The sequence below is a fragment of the Chanos chanos genome, chromosome 7 (assembly GCF_902362185.1).
Source record: "Chanos chanos chromosome 7, fChaCha1.1, whole genome shotgun sequence".
Classification (NCBI taxonomy): Eukaryota; Metazoa; Chordata; class Actinopteri; order Gonorynchiformes; family Chanidae; genus Chanos; species Chanos chanos.
The window spans coordinates 33,852,781-33,867,205 of NC_044501.1; the positions used below are offsets into that span (position 1 = coordinate 33,852,781).

Sequence of the window (14,425 nt, forward strand, 5' to 3'; positions counted from 1 at the left end):
CAATTGTTTCGTTTCTGGATTTTTCTGTTCCATTCATAAATTGGTGAGATTAAGTAGACAGTGATGTAAAGCTATGCTGTAATTTAGAAATATAGTCTAGATTTTTTGGGGGAAGAGGATTCAATTTAGTTTGGCTAATTTGGTGTTTGTTCAGGCTTTTTTACATTACAAATTGTCACGAAACAGCTGTACAGACTCAGATCTGAGACACTCTGTAAGTGCACTTAAGATGATCAATACCACAAAGACAGACATCTCATTCTGTTCCTTGTAAGTAAGAAATACTGCATCATTTTTGGCTTTGCCTCTTTTTATAATGTAGCAATGGGCAAATTCTACAAAGAGTTTTGTTAACTTGCCATTCACATAGACATGGCACGGTATTAAATTGTTTGGATCATATGGCAGTGTTTATCAGAGTAAATGAATCCAGACAGGCCTGCGATTCAGGGGCAGCGATACAACTTTTTGGTATATTAAACGCTGATATTCTAAATATATCATTCAGATTGTCTATTATTTACCTGAAAATATAAACCTTTGGCTAAATGGCTTTGATACACTTGTTAGCAATGCATAATAATAGGCTTCTGGAGCTGCTTCACAAGTCTGAAGCAAAAACAGGTGTTTTTTACTCAGTACCAGCCCAGCGCAATAAATGAAGAAAAATCTGATCAGGCTCCACACTCTTGAGCTGTGAGAACATTTCGTAACAGAGCTACTAATGAAACATAACTAGATAATCTTTTCTCAGACATTAAAAAAAAAACAAAAAAAACAACTTCTTTTGACTGTAGGTAAACATATTAGCCGTCTAAATGAAGCCCAAGGACAACATGGCTGTGTGTGTGTGTGTATGTGAGTGTTGTGTACAGTCGTGTCCTGTACTGGGCTCTGGCCCCCGCAGGGCGTGTCGAGGTGAACGGAGCCACGCCGTGCTGTGTTGGGCTGAGACGTTCTGAGCTAGCGAGGCAGAGACTGCCAGCGGAACAGGCTGGAGCTCAGCAGAGCCCATATGGTCCTTCTGGAGAGAAGCCGCAAAAAAAAATGTAGCACACTGGAAACACACTCTACGCTCTGGTACAAATATTCAGGTAGGCCTTTCTAACACAAGAAAGCAAAAAAAAAAAAAAGACTTCAGGCGAGTGGGTGCGTATATCGTCACACAGGTGCAGACAGACACGTAGCATCTTTAAAACGCTACTTATGACAAAGTCCCGTGTTGCTTAGAGGAGCGGTAAACGGTTTGGAATTTAAACGTCCTATTTTTTTTTTTCCCCCCCCCCCAGTCGGAGTCAGTAAGGAATGTGGCAACTGTTTTGATTTGTTCTTTTCCAAATCTGAATCAAAAGAAATCTCAAGGGGTTAAGAACTCAAAAGAGTTCTCCCATTTCTCTTGTCCAGCTATTAATAAAAGTTTACAGATATGAAAACCATTTCCGTTCAGTCATCTCTCATCATATCTCTGCAATGGTCTAATTAGATCTCTCTTCTCTTCAACTATGTGGCATCCAAATTCAATTCCCATAACCCCACGCAAACCCCATACTGGGATACCATAATAATGATGCAGGACGATGATTCAACTGCCTTTTGCCAGTAGATTAGTACAACACTACTCTTCATAACATGTTTCATCATTTTCTCAGTTTCCTGTGGCAGTACAAGACAGAACCACCCATCCCCTAAAAAAAAACGACAAGTCAAACTCCTGTTGTAAATAACATTTTCATTTTATTTGAAACCAGGTTGTGTGTTAGCCATTCCTGTTGAGGTTTAGCTGCTGCTCTGCTTGGCAGCAAGTCTCTTGTCTCTCTCCTCAGCGATGGTAAGGCGGATACCCTTTCCACGGGGCAGGGACACCCATGGCTTGTTGCCCTAACGAGCGAGACAACAAAATTTATGAAGTCAATTATCTAAAATGGAGACGTCTCAATGCAGTGCGAGACAGACTGTGTTCTAGGTAGTACATTTTATGTTACGGCCATCATAATATTTAATGATCATTAAACTTATTACAGATTCCTCATAGCAAAGGACTATAAACCACATTTGTTTTGGGGAGTCATTTAGCATCCCGGTTACACTACTCAGACATACTGGTACCTTCGGTTTCACAGTATGACACTAAAGTAACAAATAGGAAAACTTAAATACCATCAGATCTCCTTTAACCACAACACATGAATCATCCTCAAACTTTCCACTCACCTTGCCAATGACAAAAATGTTGGAGAGCCTGGTGGCAAAGCTGTTGCCAGTGCTGTCCTTCACGTGCACTACATCAAAGGAGCCAGGGTGTCTCTCTCTGTTGGTGATCACACCAATACGCCCCAAGTTAGCACCACCAGTCACCATGCACAGGTTACCTTCGCACACAAAAAAAAAGAGAGAAAGAAAAAAAGTGCACAGTTAGAAACAGCAAAGCTTATAATCGCTGAATCCCAGAGAAAACACACAACTCTACTATTCCAACATGGAAATTGCTCTGAAACATAAAGCATTTGACATGAAAATCTTACCGGTATCAAACTTAATGAACTCTGTGACTTTGCCAGTCTCCAGGTCAATACGGACGGTGTCGTTGACCTTGATGAGGGGGTCGGGGTAGCGGATGGTGCGGGCATCGTGGGTGACCAGGTGAGGGATCCCCTTGGTGCCAATGATGATTTTCCTCACCTTGCACAGTTTGTACTACAGGGGGGAACAAACACAGGGACCAAATCAGACAGAGTACATGCTTATCCCTCAAACAGGCACGATGAGACATATCATACCCATCAAACTGCCCAGCCGGTACTGCAAGAACAAAAGCTTCCACAAGATGGTACTGATGCCCGGTCGTTTGCAACTTGCAGCAAACCACAAATTCAATTCAAATGACCTAACTGAGAAGCCATCCGTTTATATAAATGTCTCCTCTTCAAAGCAGTTCAATCATATGAATAACTGGAAATGTACGGCAAAAAAACCAACAAACAAAAACCCCCCCAAACAAACATGACTTCAGCTCAACTCTGCGCGCACGCATTCTCGACCCGACTGACTCTCAGACGGACGTCCCTCGGCCGAGAGAATCGACAGGGCGGACTCACTTTGGCTTCCTCGGCTGTGATGCGGTGAACGGTAAAACGGCCCTTGACATCATAGATCAGTCTGAAGTGCTCTCCAGTCTTCTCGATGCTGATCACGTCTGCAAGTTAAAAAAAAAAAAAAAAAAAAAAACAAATTAAGATCTTTTGTAAAAAAAAAAAAAAAAAAAAAAAAAAAAAAAAAGCTTCCCCAACATGTACATCACAAACAGTCCATCACCCCCATAACAGCTTCAGAGCAGGTTCAAGTGTGATATTTAACAGGCTGTTGAGTGTCGTCTGATTCTAACAGTGAAGCAGAGGATTAATATTCTCTTGGCGGCTCTCGACAGGCTCACGCAGCGTGTGTGCGCAAACGTCAGCGCGTCAGTGGGATCCACAAAGCCCACTGACAACACCGTGGATTTAAGTTTTGGACATTAGATATCTGACAGATCTGACCATCTGTTGCGCTTTACTGTGAACTCTCTGGCCACAAAGGAGGAAACACCCATACCTAAAAGGCTATTAACAGTCCATGGTAATTCATCAAATGCCAAATATGATCAGGTCAACAATACATCACTACAGAGGAAGAAACCTCATGGTACTACAGGAAGACAGCAGTTTTTATTGTGATGCCTAGACTTTTTTAGTGGACTGAAAAATTTTTGCCAGTTTTTCAGAATTCAAACAGCAGTGCCAACAGTCAGTCTTCCCTCAAATAGTTTCTGCAGTCGGATTTGAGGACGCGTTTAAACAGATAAGCAGAATCACGAAATGTTACGCCTATTTTAAATCTAATGAAGGAGCTTAGCTTTGAAGGAGCAGAGAAGCAAAATATCGATCTTGTACTTTAGGCCAATCCGACGGACATTTTTATGAACATTACTGATAACGGCCTTGCGTTACAACACTGGAGTTTATGATGTTCTCAATGATCGCTCAAGTTAAAATAATAACCAACGACGAAATTAATGGGCATCATTCGCTGAGCACGCCATCACCACAATACCTCTTCAACGCGTCACTAAAACACTCAACGTAGACATGATGTTTGGAGTGAGAAATAGGGACAATATCATATTCACCACATCCACACCTAAGAGATGTAACCAACCAGACTGCAGATACCCTCACAAGGAAAAAAAAAAAAAAAAAAAAAAGACACACAATGCCCGAACTCACCCATGAAGCCAGTGGGGTAGGTGACATCGGTGCGGACCTTGCCGTCGATCTTGATGAACCTCTGCATGCAGATCTTCTTGACCTCATCCCCGGTCAGAGCGTACTTCAGCCTGTTCCTCAGGAAGATGATGAGGGGCAGGCACTCCCTAAGCTTGTGGGGACCGGTGGAGGGGCGAGGAGCCTACATATACATAAGGATAAATGCACCACATTCAGCGAGGATTATATTAAACACTCGTCGGGTTCTGATTGGGATGGTCGCGAGGAACACATTGGTATTAGCCGTTACAGAACAGGGAGTAGACGTTAGAGTGCTTCTAAGTGGAAAGGTTTAGCTTGATAGCATGTGCCAAACAGAGGAGTCAAAAGTCACAATGATAAAATATTTTAATATTTACTGAGCGTGCTCCATTAAAACTGCATCGACTAGCAACTTACAAATACTCCGGTGAGCTTGTCAAGCATCCAATGCTTGGGCGCTGCAACGCGCTTCAGGTGCTTCTTCGGTCCTCGGGCCTGGGGAAAACATATAGAGGATAACTCAGCTTAGAGTGTCCGTTAAGCAGGACTAAAAACACATACAAGTAGTCTCAAAAATAACTGTCAAATAAAATCAGGCAGTGCCTAAGCAAGCCGCCACACCGCGTATGTGGCAAACAGCTAGCTAACATCTCCAACATGATGTATTCAGGCATCGACCGAGGCCTACAAAGTCCACTCAACATTTGCCCTCTAATAATGTTACATTTTAAGTGTGTAAATTCCCCACAGCAATAAATATGGCACTTAATATCTGAATGAATTGCGAGGCCATTAATGTCGCGGTTACAACAAAAACTAACAGGGTGCTTTAACACATTGCAGTTGGGGGAAGCAGAAATCTACCGCCGAATGAGGACATTACAACTAGGATTTTTCCATTAATAATATTGGTGACAATATAACGGCTTAATGTTACAATAATGGAACTGGTGGTCACAGAACGTGTTCTAGATTATTAATTGAAAGGTTGAAATCAAAACCGATGGTTTAATAATGTGATGATTAAAGATATATCTTCGGAGGAATCATGAAAGAAAACTTCTCACCATGTTGGAGTCTGCGGAAAAGGACCTCCTACTTCCAGGGCAAGGAAGATAAGGCCGAGTACGGATGCCGGAGAGGTACAAACGTAACCGAACCCACTGTCAAAATTTACCTCTGCCCCCTAACGTAGAAAATAGTAATAACATCTTGGTTCTTTCAGAACTTCAACAACTCTGGAAATATTTCCTAGCTAATCATAACTTAAATTAAAGCTTGCTAAACATTTTATTAATATTTTTTACAGAGAATTGTTCTATATACCTCTATATACTTTCATATACTTATACACACACACACACACATATATATACATATACACAGTTAAATACTTTATACATTATAAACATATATGTGACGTGTCTGATTTGTTTGTTTGCTTATTTTGTGCGTGCGTGCGTGCGTTCGTGCGTGCGTGTGTGTGTACGTGTTCGACTCTGGACCGGCCCGTCTCTTGTTGCGTTGATTAAAGGGTTTCATTTTCATCTGACCATTCTATCTGCCTTCTCTTCCTCTTGAATAACCAGCTCTGTCAGGAAATACCAGGCTGAGGGACAGCACATTTCTGTTTATGGTAGAATATAAAGCCGCTCACACACGGGTCTGTTCTCCTGCCAAATGTCAGGAACTGTGACGCGCACTGTGTGGCATGTGTATGAATCTCGAGCCTCACAAAGTGTCTCTGCAGTGATCCAGACCCACATGTCAGGTTGGGGCAAATCATTTGGTTTAATCTGCTCTCGCTTTATTCTCATGTAATCTTGGGTCATTCATAATGAGTATTAATATCTCCAAATTTTAATGGCAAAACTACTGGTTGCTAAAAAGTTTGAGAAAAATCGGTCGACTGATCTCTAAAGGACGTTACAGTGTCTCCTTCAGAAACTTATATGGATTTTTTTTCTTTTGTGTTTGATCATGATTATTAACCATGATGTATGATATCTCCCTGTGCTACGTGTTTAAAAATCCCTTGCGTTACGCGGTTTCCATGTTCATTCTTAATCTACAGGGAAGCAGAATTTCAGTGGTAATTCCTAACAAGGCCACTAGATGGCTGTGCTCCACTGAAAAAGTTTAGTTTTGTACTACTTTAGAAGTAATCTCGGAGAGTTCCACTCATCAACTTTTCATAAAACATCGCCGAGTTCATAAAGCCCTATGGCTCGCATATGGGATTTAAATACGTTTCCTTGAAGATATTACTTTATATAATCAGTGTAATGTGGAACGTATTATGAAGACAATGTTTTCTTCACTTGCGTTAAAATTCTTGTCAAATGTTGATGAAGTGGCACCCATGTTTAGGGTGTATGTTACATGAATCGCAAGAGTAATTTAACACTTTGTTCGATTTGGTGTTCTTTATTTTTCCAAATGAAGGAAAATAATGGAATACAGATATTTAAATATGATACAGTAATTACATCTTTTTGTAGAAAAATAAATGAGATGACAATAAAAGTGCTAAACATAAATCACCTTATGATTATGATTAACTCCACAATTTCAAAAGTTCCAAAAGCAAAACTTCAACAGAAATAAGCAGGCTTCATCCCTTTACCATGAATAGGATGTGTGTATCAAAATGCATCACGTGAGGGAGAATGTCAATCACTTTCCTTCGGACAAAAAGGATTTAAATTTCAGGTTAGTCCTTTGTTCCTGTACCTCAATGCTTATTGGCTTCTTTATTTAGGAGGTTTTGATCAATTTATCCACTATGTTACAGTAAGGCATTTTCAGTTTAATGTTCTTAAGGGCAATCACACAACTACGAATTCATCTCGTTCTCAGCTTCTTTCTCTCTCGTTCTCTCTCTCTCTCCTTGACAGACAGATTCACACACAGATCATCATCATCATCATCATCATCATCCAGTAATCCAGCAACTGGTGCTACATTGTACTCAAAACATTTTTTACCACGGGCAAGGCCATAAAAAGGACTTCATGCTACTGTTTGACGGTGTCAGGGATTACATTGTACTATGAATCGCCAGAAGGGAAATTACACTTCTGAAACTCTTTTCTGCAATAAAGCCCATAATATTTAATATAACCGGGCATCAGATAAGATAACTGACTCATTGCATCGTTTTAACGAAAAGAAAACACCTTGCAAACTAACTATCACCGAAACACCAGAGGTTTGTTTCAGGAAACACTTAATCGAAGGACGCTTCAAGAGGAGTCGAAGAGCCTCAGACCTTGTTGAATGAATTAGAAATAGTGGAGGAACAATGAGGCATTCACGTCCTACAGTGTTACACGATCACAAGAGGGTTGATACTGGAGAAAGCAGACACAACGCTCATTAATATATTTAACTATGGAAAGCGTTCGGCCAGGTCGGGTTCCGCTGTAGCCACGTCTTCAGGCGAACATCGTACGTGTAGGACCACAAAATCCAGCGCGTGCCGGCTTGACGATCACCTTCCATTACAGAATCGTAATACTATCCCTCCCGCGCTTTGGTGAAGAGGCGTTTGGGGGCAAACAGACGGCGAGCGCACTACAGTCGGGAGCATTCATTGTCTTGCAAGGACCAAGTGTAAAGACACTGCGACTCCTCAAACCATACAGAGCACTTTGAATGTGTTGAACATTCAAGTTCCATGTCACAATGGTAGACTGACCGCGCAATTCCCAAGCATGAATCGCACTTCTTAGAAGAGGTTTGAGAAGTATTAGGCCATAAGAACCCCTTTGGTGTGAGTTGACTGCCTTCATGTATGTTGCTTAGGGACTCCGTGTCTAGTGACTCCCCAGATAGAAATTCTTGTACCACTTAGTGAGGGAAGTATGGAGAGGATTAAAACAGACTCCACGTTGAGTGAAAGAGTCTGAAAAGTGGAAACTTTCTCACAGGTCCTCACTAGCAGTCCCAATGACATAATCTAAGGTAGGCTTCAAACCTGACTCTGTGATATGGTCAACCTTGACCTTTTAGAGGGTCAGCGATTGAAAAAAAAAAAAAAACCCACCTGTAAGTCAGTTGTCCATTTTCACCGAGCGAAAGCTTTCTACTGGTCTGTCTACGATAATCGCACACTATAATAAACCTTGCAACTTAATTGCCTCCACGAAAAATACACACAGACACACACACAAAAAAATCTCCAAAAAAAAAAAAAAACCCTCTCATCCTTCCAATGTTTTTTTCTAACTCGGGCAGGAGAAAGAAAAAAAAAACGTTGAGCTGAACGAAACAAAAACATCTTCTTTTTTTTTTGCGTGCGTGTGTGTGTGTGTCAGCACCCTGCAGGTACATCAGAGATAAAGTCAAACTCATTCTGCCCCAGCCACAGCTCCGGCAACTCATTGGCCCGGTCCAAACCCAGCTCCACCACCAGCGACATCAGAACCTCCTCGTCCACTGGGTCCGAGTCGATGATGCCGGGCCCCTGAGACATCCCGGGGGTGGTCATCTGTCCGGTACCCAGCGTGGTGTTCCCATAGGTTCTTGCGGGTCCAGTGGAGCCTCCAGAGGCTCCAGCCAAGCTTTGGTAATGGCTGTTAAGCTTCTGAAGCTGCATGCTGGCCAGGAGGTGCTGTCCGGACTGCAAACAGAAAGGTTGCGGCTTCCCCAAGGTCGGGCCGGTCGGGTGGAGGTTGGAGGCGGGGAACTGTGGGTTAGCCTTGCTTTGGCTGCTGTAGTGCAGGATGGTCAGAGAGTCTCGGTCCTTCATGGTGGAGCTGGAGAACAAAAGTGAGCTCATTACCCGTGGATACCTGAAAAGCCAGAGAGACAAAATTGAAACAGGAACCCCAGGACACCTAGGGCCCCTATGCCAGAATTCTCTCTCACGTCTCTCATGTCTCATGTCACACGTTTGTTACAGCATGTTTGACTGACAAGGCAATCGGATATTTTGACATTATAACATATCAGTATCGTCTTTTTAGCCTTAGTTACAAACCCTCAGCCAGAGCTTTTCTGTAATTACCTACAAGACATACATGTGGAGTCATGGCCTGCAAACCATGAAAATGGCCCTGAGGACAGTTAGTAGGAAGGTGAGTCAAAGAGGTTAAATATAGGAACTATGATGTTGAGAGTCTGAGAGACAGAAGATCATATGATATCATAAGCCCCTGAATGCGGTAATAATGATGAAATACGTGCAGTTGTCCTGTGACTCTGTGTGTGTTCAACCAGGGAGAGAGAGAAAGAGAGTAAGAGAGAGAGAGAGAGAGAGAGAGAGAGAGAGAGAGAGAGAGAGAGTCATGAGGCTATCCTTTGAGGCACTTAATCACTTAATCATATGTGCTAGCCAACTCTCCCTGGTTCCTCCTAAAGCCCATTTTTAGGAAAAGCATAATTGCAAAAGGCTGGCATGCAGCTGCAACGGGCCTCCAGCAATGAGAAACACACAGGCCTCCATCTCCTCTACCCTCCCTGACGTTGACAGCTGCGGGGCATTCAGCTAAAGATCTTTGTGTTGGTCTTTTGTGTTCATTATTCATGGCCTGGAAGCAGTCATACAACATGGTAAGGCATACAACTTAATAATAGCGGAGAAAAATGAAGGATTAAGTCAGAAAAACGGTGGAATTTCTCGATTGTGTCCTTTGTGACTGTTTTTCAAGGCTTAATTTTTCATATTTGTAAATGTCTGAAAAGTCCCCGATAAATTCCCCCCCCCCCCCCCCAGCCTAAGTGATGGAGGACAGAGACAGTCTTCCATGACTGCCAATTACAGATAGATGAGGATTAATTGATAGATGGAGTGATAAGCCACGGTCCCAGAGGTCCACAGGGAGCAACAGCGTGACTAATCATATTACTGAAAGCCAGTCTATGGTCTTCACAAGGACGCGCTTTTTCCATTAAAGTTCAACACGATGTGCTTTAATTAACTGGATACATTAAAGTCACCTAGTAATGACTTGAGAAATTATTGTCATAAGATTTATATTAAAAAATCTTAATATTTAAAAAAAAATTTAAACTCTCCCCTTTGGGAGCAGCAAGTTCTTGTCCACATTTATCACATATTGCCTTTGACACAAAAAGGCCCTCTCTAAATCTCACAATTACAGCATGAAAAGTTAACTTAGAGTTGACAAACTGTCTTGGCTGATATCATACACACTCTAGATAAAGAGGTTTTCTTTTTTTGCTTTGACATCAGTTGATTGGAATTGTTTGCAGTATGGGACCACAACCGCAGAGAGAAATGTGGGAATTTAATCTATCCAAGTGATGTTCTTAGCAATCCCTTACTTACATAGGTAAACTTTATCCTTCTTTGGCCATGTATAAACAAACACAGAGTAAAAAAACATAGGCTCCGAGTCTTGTTAGCATAAACTTGCTCTTTCAAAAAGGTTATAGTTATGTGAATTTGTCTTTTCTTAAGAAAAATACTGAGGCAAGTATAATTTTCACACACTGCACGCAGTCCTAATTTTAAATGTTAATTATTCTTAAATGAACTAATAGTTCTTAAGATTACTCAAATGCATTCAACAACCATTAAAATGCATTCTGTTGACTTACCTTTTAAGGAAAATTTGTTCTGAAGACGTGAGTGAATCCAATTTATTTGGATATAAAACCGAGAAAATCCAGGTCAACTATCTGCAAATCTATTATTACTCCTATTAACTCTTTCACTTGCATGAAAGGAAAATCCTAAATTTTATGCCGAGTCGAACGCGTAATGAAATTTCCTTGAGTTGGTTCCTAAACGCTTTCCACTGCGTGCATAATGGACTGTCCAGCTCCGGTGAGCTCTCCCAATGAATTGTTACTGAATCAAAGGCATTAGCCTATATACAAACACTCGACTCTCCTGAAGGAACTGAGTGCGTCTGTGGTGAGGTCGTCTCAATAACATGGCTTGGATCGGCGGAGGAGCCGGACTGACACATGATGGGGCAAGCGTGCCGGGTGTGAGAGGCAGAATTAGAGTGAATATTGTTTGATAAGTAGACATTTGGAATATCTTGCTCTTGCATTAGGCGAAGAAATATGTCAATTGGATATCAAAAAAGAAACACTGCATCAGCGAGCGAACTATGTTAGTTCCTCTCCAAAACTACTTCATCAGAAAAGTACGTTTATAAATCATGTCGCCGTTTCATGCTACCTTCGCTGAACGCCACGTTTCAGTCATCTGACACTTAAAAATGTGCATGATTAATTAGTTATTCACTGGAGTCTTTTCGGTACCCGTTCAATACTAAAACCTTCTCCACGTTTTCTACGCGTCCGCGGTGAAAGCGAGCTAAGTGGACAGATGCTCGCTATTCACACTGCGAGCTCTCCAATCACTGCTCCAATAATAGCCTACTCAGTAATTATCATTCATGGACATACGAAAAGCTCCAAAACATCAGCACAAGTGTCTTAAAACAATAAGCACTGATTTGTCAAAAATTAGGTCATTAAAATAAAATGGCAACTTAAGAAAAAAAATGAGCGCCCTTATATGTCTCCGTGATCATTTTGAGAATGGGGTGTAACTGTGATGTTTTACTTCGTTTTATGTGTGTATGCGTGTGTGTTTTGTTTTTTTTTAAGTTGAATTTGTTTCTGGGTGAGTTTCTTACGATAACCACAAATCCGAAATGTATTTCCTATAATAAAGCTTGTGTTCAGAGTTAAGTTAACAATATCAAATTACTTTATGGGGTAACACAGGCATACCCTTTGAACCTGATAGGGAAATCCAGTTCCATGAATATGAACTCTATTTTGACTCAAAAGGCAACTTCATTGTTTAATATCATTGATCTAAATTTTGTTAAGGAAATCCATGCAAAGCAGTCGAGCCTGGAAGTGACACACACGTCTAGTTTCTTTTCCGTTTTTAACTGGTAAAAGACTGCATCTGTCGTTTTGTGTGTAGATCATTCATTGGGTCATTCATTACGACAGTTCACATGTAGATTAGCAGGGGAGCGACGGGAGGAAGAGCAAGGATCGCCCTCTTCCCAGAGGGAAACATTATGCAAATCAAGGAAACAGTTTTCACTTTACCTTTTCATATACAAGATTGCAAGTATGAGTGAATTCGCCAGATTTTGTATAATGAATCATCGATATAGCCTACCATTCATTCCGCTGTCAATAGGTTAATTGAAAAAAAAAAACCTACACTAAGAAAACTGTTAAGAGGTAAAATAATAAACACACGTATCTACTGTCAAATTCTATTTCTGGTCTGATAGATCACGTCTTCAGGGAAGCCAGATGATCGTTTTGCATAAAATACGTTGGGAAGTCAACAGAGGCCATGATGAGCAGGTGCGCGCGCCATCGTATGTGCGTCAAGTCCAAACCTGAACAATACAATCCCACGTGAATATCAATGGGCCCCTTAAACTATTCATCTGTTTTAAAAGGCCAGAAGATACATCTCTGTGGTTGAAACTGCTTACAAATTCAGTCACATTTCCTCCTCTAAGACAATTACACAGACCTAGTTTATAAACACAAACACTGTTTTGGCGGTTATGCGGACTCATTTACATTTTCATGGAAGAACTAAATGAATATAGTAATTTAATTTCTTCCGTTCAGCTCTAGCCTCTACCCAAGACAAACAGAATGAAAAACAGGAACGTCTAGCTAGGGGTACATAGTTTGGGCTTCTCGGATCGCTGTCTTAATTGGAAGGACCTGGTGAAATCGCTAAGGTCTCTCGTCTACGTTTAAAGAAGTTTAACGGTCTTTTTTGGTGGCACGGATCTGTTTATAGGATTGAAATTCAATAAGCCCCATCTCTCAGCGCTAATAAATGGTTTAATGAATCACACTTGGAGAACCATTGAGAGAAACCACAGTCAACGACAAATCCATTAAGATCACACGAGGGGGAAATGACTGCTGTTCAGCACATGGGCACTTTAGTTTGACAGACTAATACAACAGTGCAGGATGTCTTAGTATCAAATTCAGTACCACAATAATGGAAAAAAGAACCACACAACAGACTTTTTCATTTTTTTTATTTCAATAAACAAAGAAGTATTTACAGTAAAATGCCTCGGTGAATCTTCTGAAAGCGTTTAAGCGAGATTTACCAGTGTCTTTAAAGGAAACAGTTAAAGCAATACAAGATAAAAATTCTTAATCATTACTGTAAGGGGCCATGCAGTGTGATACAGTGTTGATTTGGTACTGACACCTGCAACCAATCATTGCACTAGTAGTCAGGCCCCTGCTCTGTTCAAATGGATCACACCTCTTTAAATTCTCCTAACCATAGTTTGTTATACCAACACCAGAAGCCTGTATACAATAGTCCCATTTGTCCACCAGTAAAAAACAGAGATGTCGTCAATCAAGTTCGTCCGACCAGCACCATTTCAGGTGAAGACTTTTGTAGCATAGTGGGGTAACATTGGGGTTTAATCACAAATTTTGAATTCCTCATCAAATTTATCGGCATCATAAAACTACCAGAAAATAAGGGCCAAGTTCTTCCTCCCCTCTCTTATCTTTTAAATTCATCTTCATCTTATCTCTCACACTCCATCAGTGTTTTTGGTACAGCACATAGGGAAGGAATGAAAAGTGAATTGGCAGGCCTCCATCAGCGTGGTCACTTTTTCATTGGATGTGATGAGTATGTGGAGCGATATTGTGCATGCTAGTCGAAAAGGGGGGGGGGGGGGGGGGGGGGGGGGGGGTTATATCCATGACAACAGAATTAAACTCCACCACATTTTGGCCGTATGAACGCATCACTTATATTTATGACAATAAAAACAAGAAACTCTGGCTTTTGTTTTGTTTTTTTTTTCTCGGTGAGGGGTGTTTTTTTGTTTTTGTTTTTGTTTAAAAAAAAAAAAAAGAAAAAAAAAAAAGACATTTATGAAAATTCATGAGCAATGTGAGAACGTACAACCCAGATATTCCTCTGATAGTTTAACAATCACCTGAGGTTGAAATGCGATGTTTGATATATGTGTTTGAACTGGAGTATTGTATTTCATCCACATACTGACTCTACATGAGAGAGAGGGAAAAAAAAAAAAAAAAAAAAGAACATATCCCTTTACCAATTCATTCCCAACTGTGCTACACCCGCCCGTCCCCCCGCCCCCCCCCCCCCCCCTTAAAAGCAG

At 41.1% G+C, this 14,425-nt stretch overlaps 2 protein-coding genes across 2 annotated transcripts; both read right to left on the reverse strand.

Annotated features, from left to right (window-relative positions):
• Positions 1-1,709: 1,709 nt before the first annotated feature.
• On the reverse strand, positions 1,710-5,380 carry rps4x (ribosomal protein S4 X-linked). The gene is made up of 7 exons (XM_030779721.1): positions 5,348-5,380; positions 4,698-4,775; positions 4,260-4,440; positions 3,096-3,193; positions 2,523-2,694; positions 2,212-2,369; positions 1,710-1,878 (listed from the first exon to the last, which is right to left on the reverse strand). The coding sequence occupies exons 1-7, from the start codon at positions 5,348-5,350 to the stop codon at positions 1,777-1,779; spliced, it is 792 nt and encodes a 263-aa protein (XP_030635581.1). The 5' UTR covers positions 5,351-5,380; the 3' UTR covers positions 1,710-1,776.
• Positions 5,381-8,595: 3,215 nt separating this feature from the next.
• Positions 8,596-10,919, reverse strand: cited1 (Cbp/p300-interacting transactivator, with Glu/Asp-rich carboxy-terminal domain, 1). The gene is made up of 2 exons (XM_030780797.1): positions 10,848-10,919; positions 8,596-9,076 (listed from the first exon to the last, which is right to left on the reverse strand). The coding sequence occupies exon 2, from the start codon at positions 9,061-9,063 to the stop codon at positions 8,596-8,598; it is 468 nt and encodes a 155-aa protein (XP_030636657.1). The 5' UTR covers positions 9,064-9,076; positions 10,848-10,919.
• Between the last annotated feature and the right edge of the window lie 3,506 nt (positions 10,920-14,425).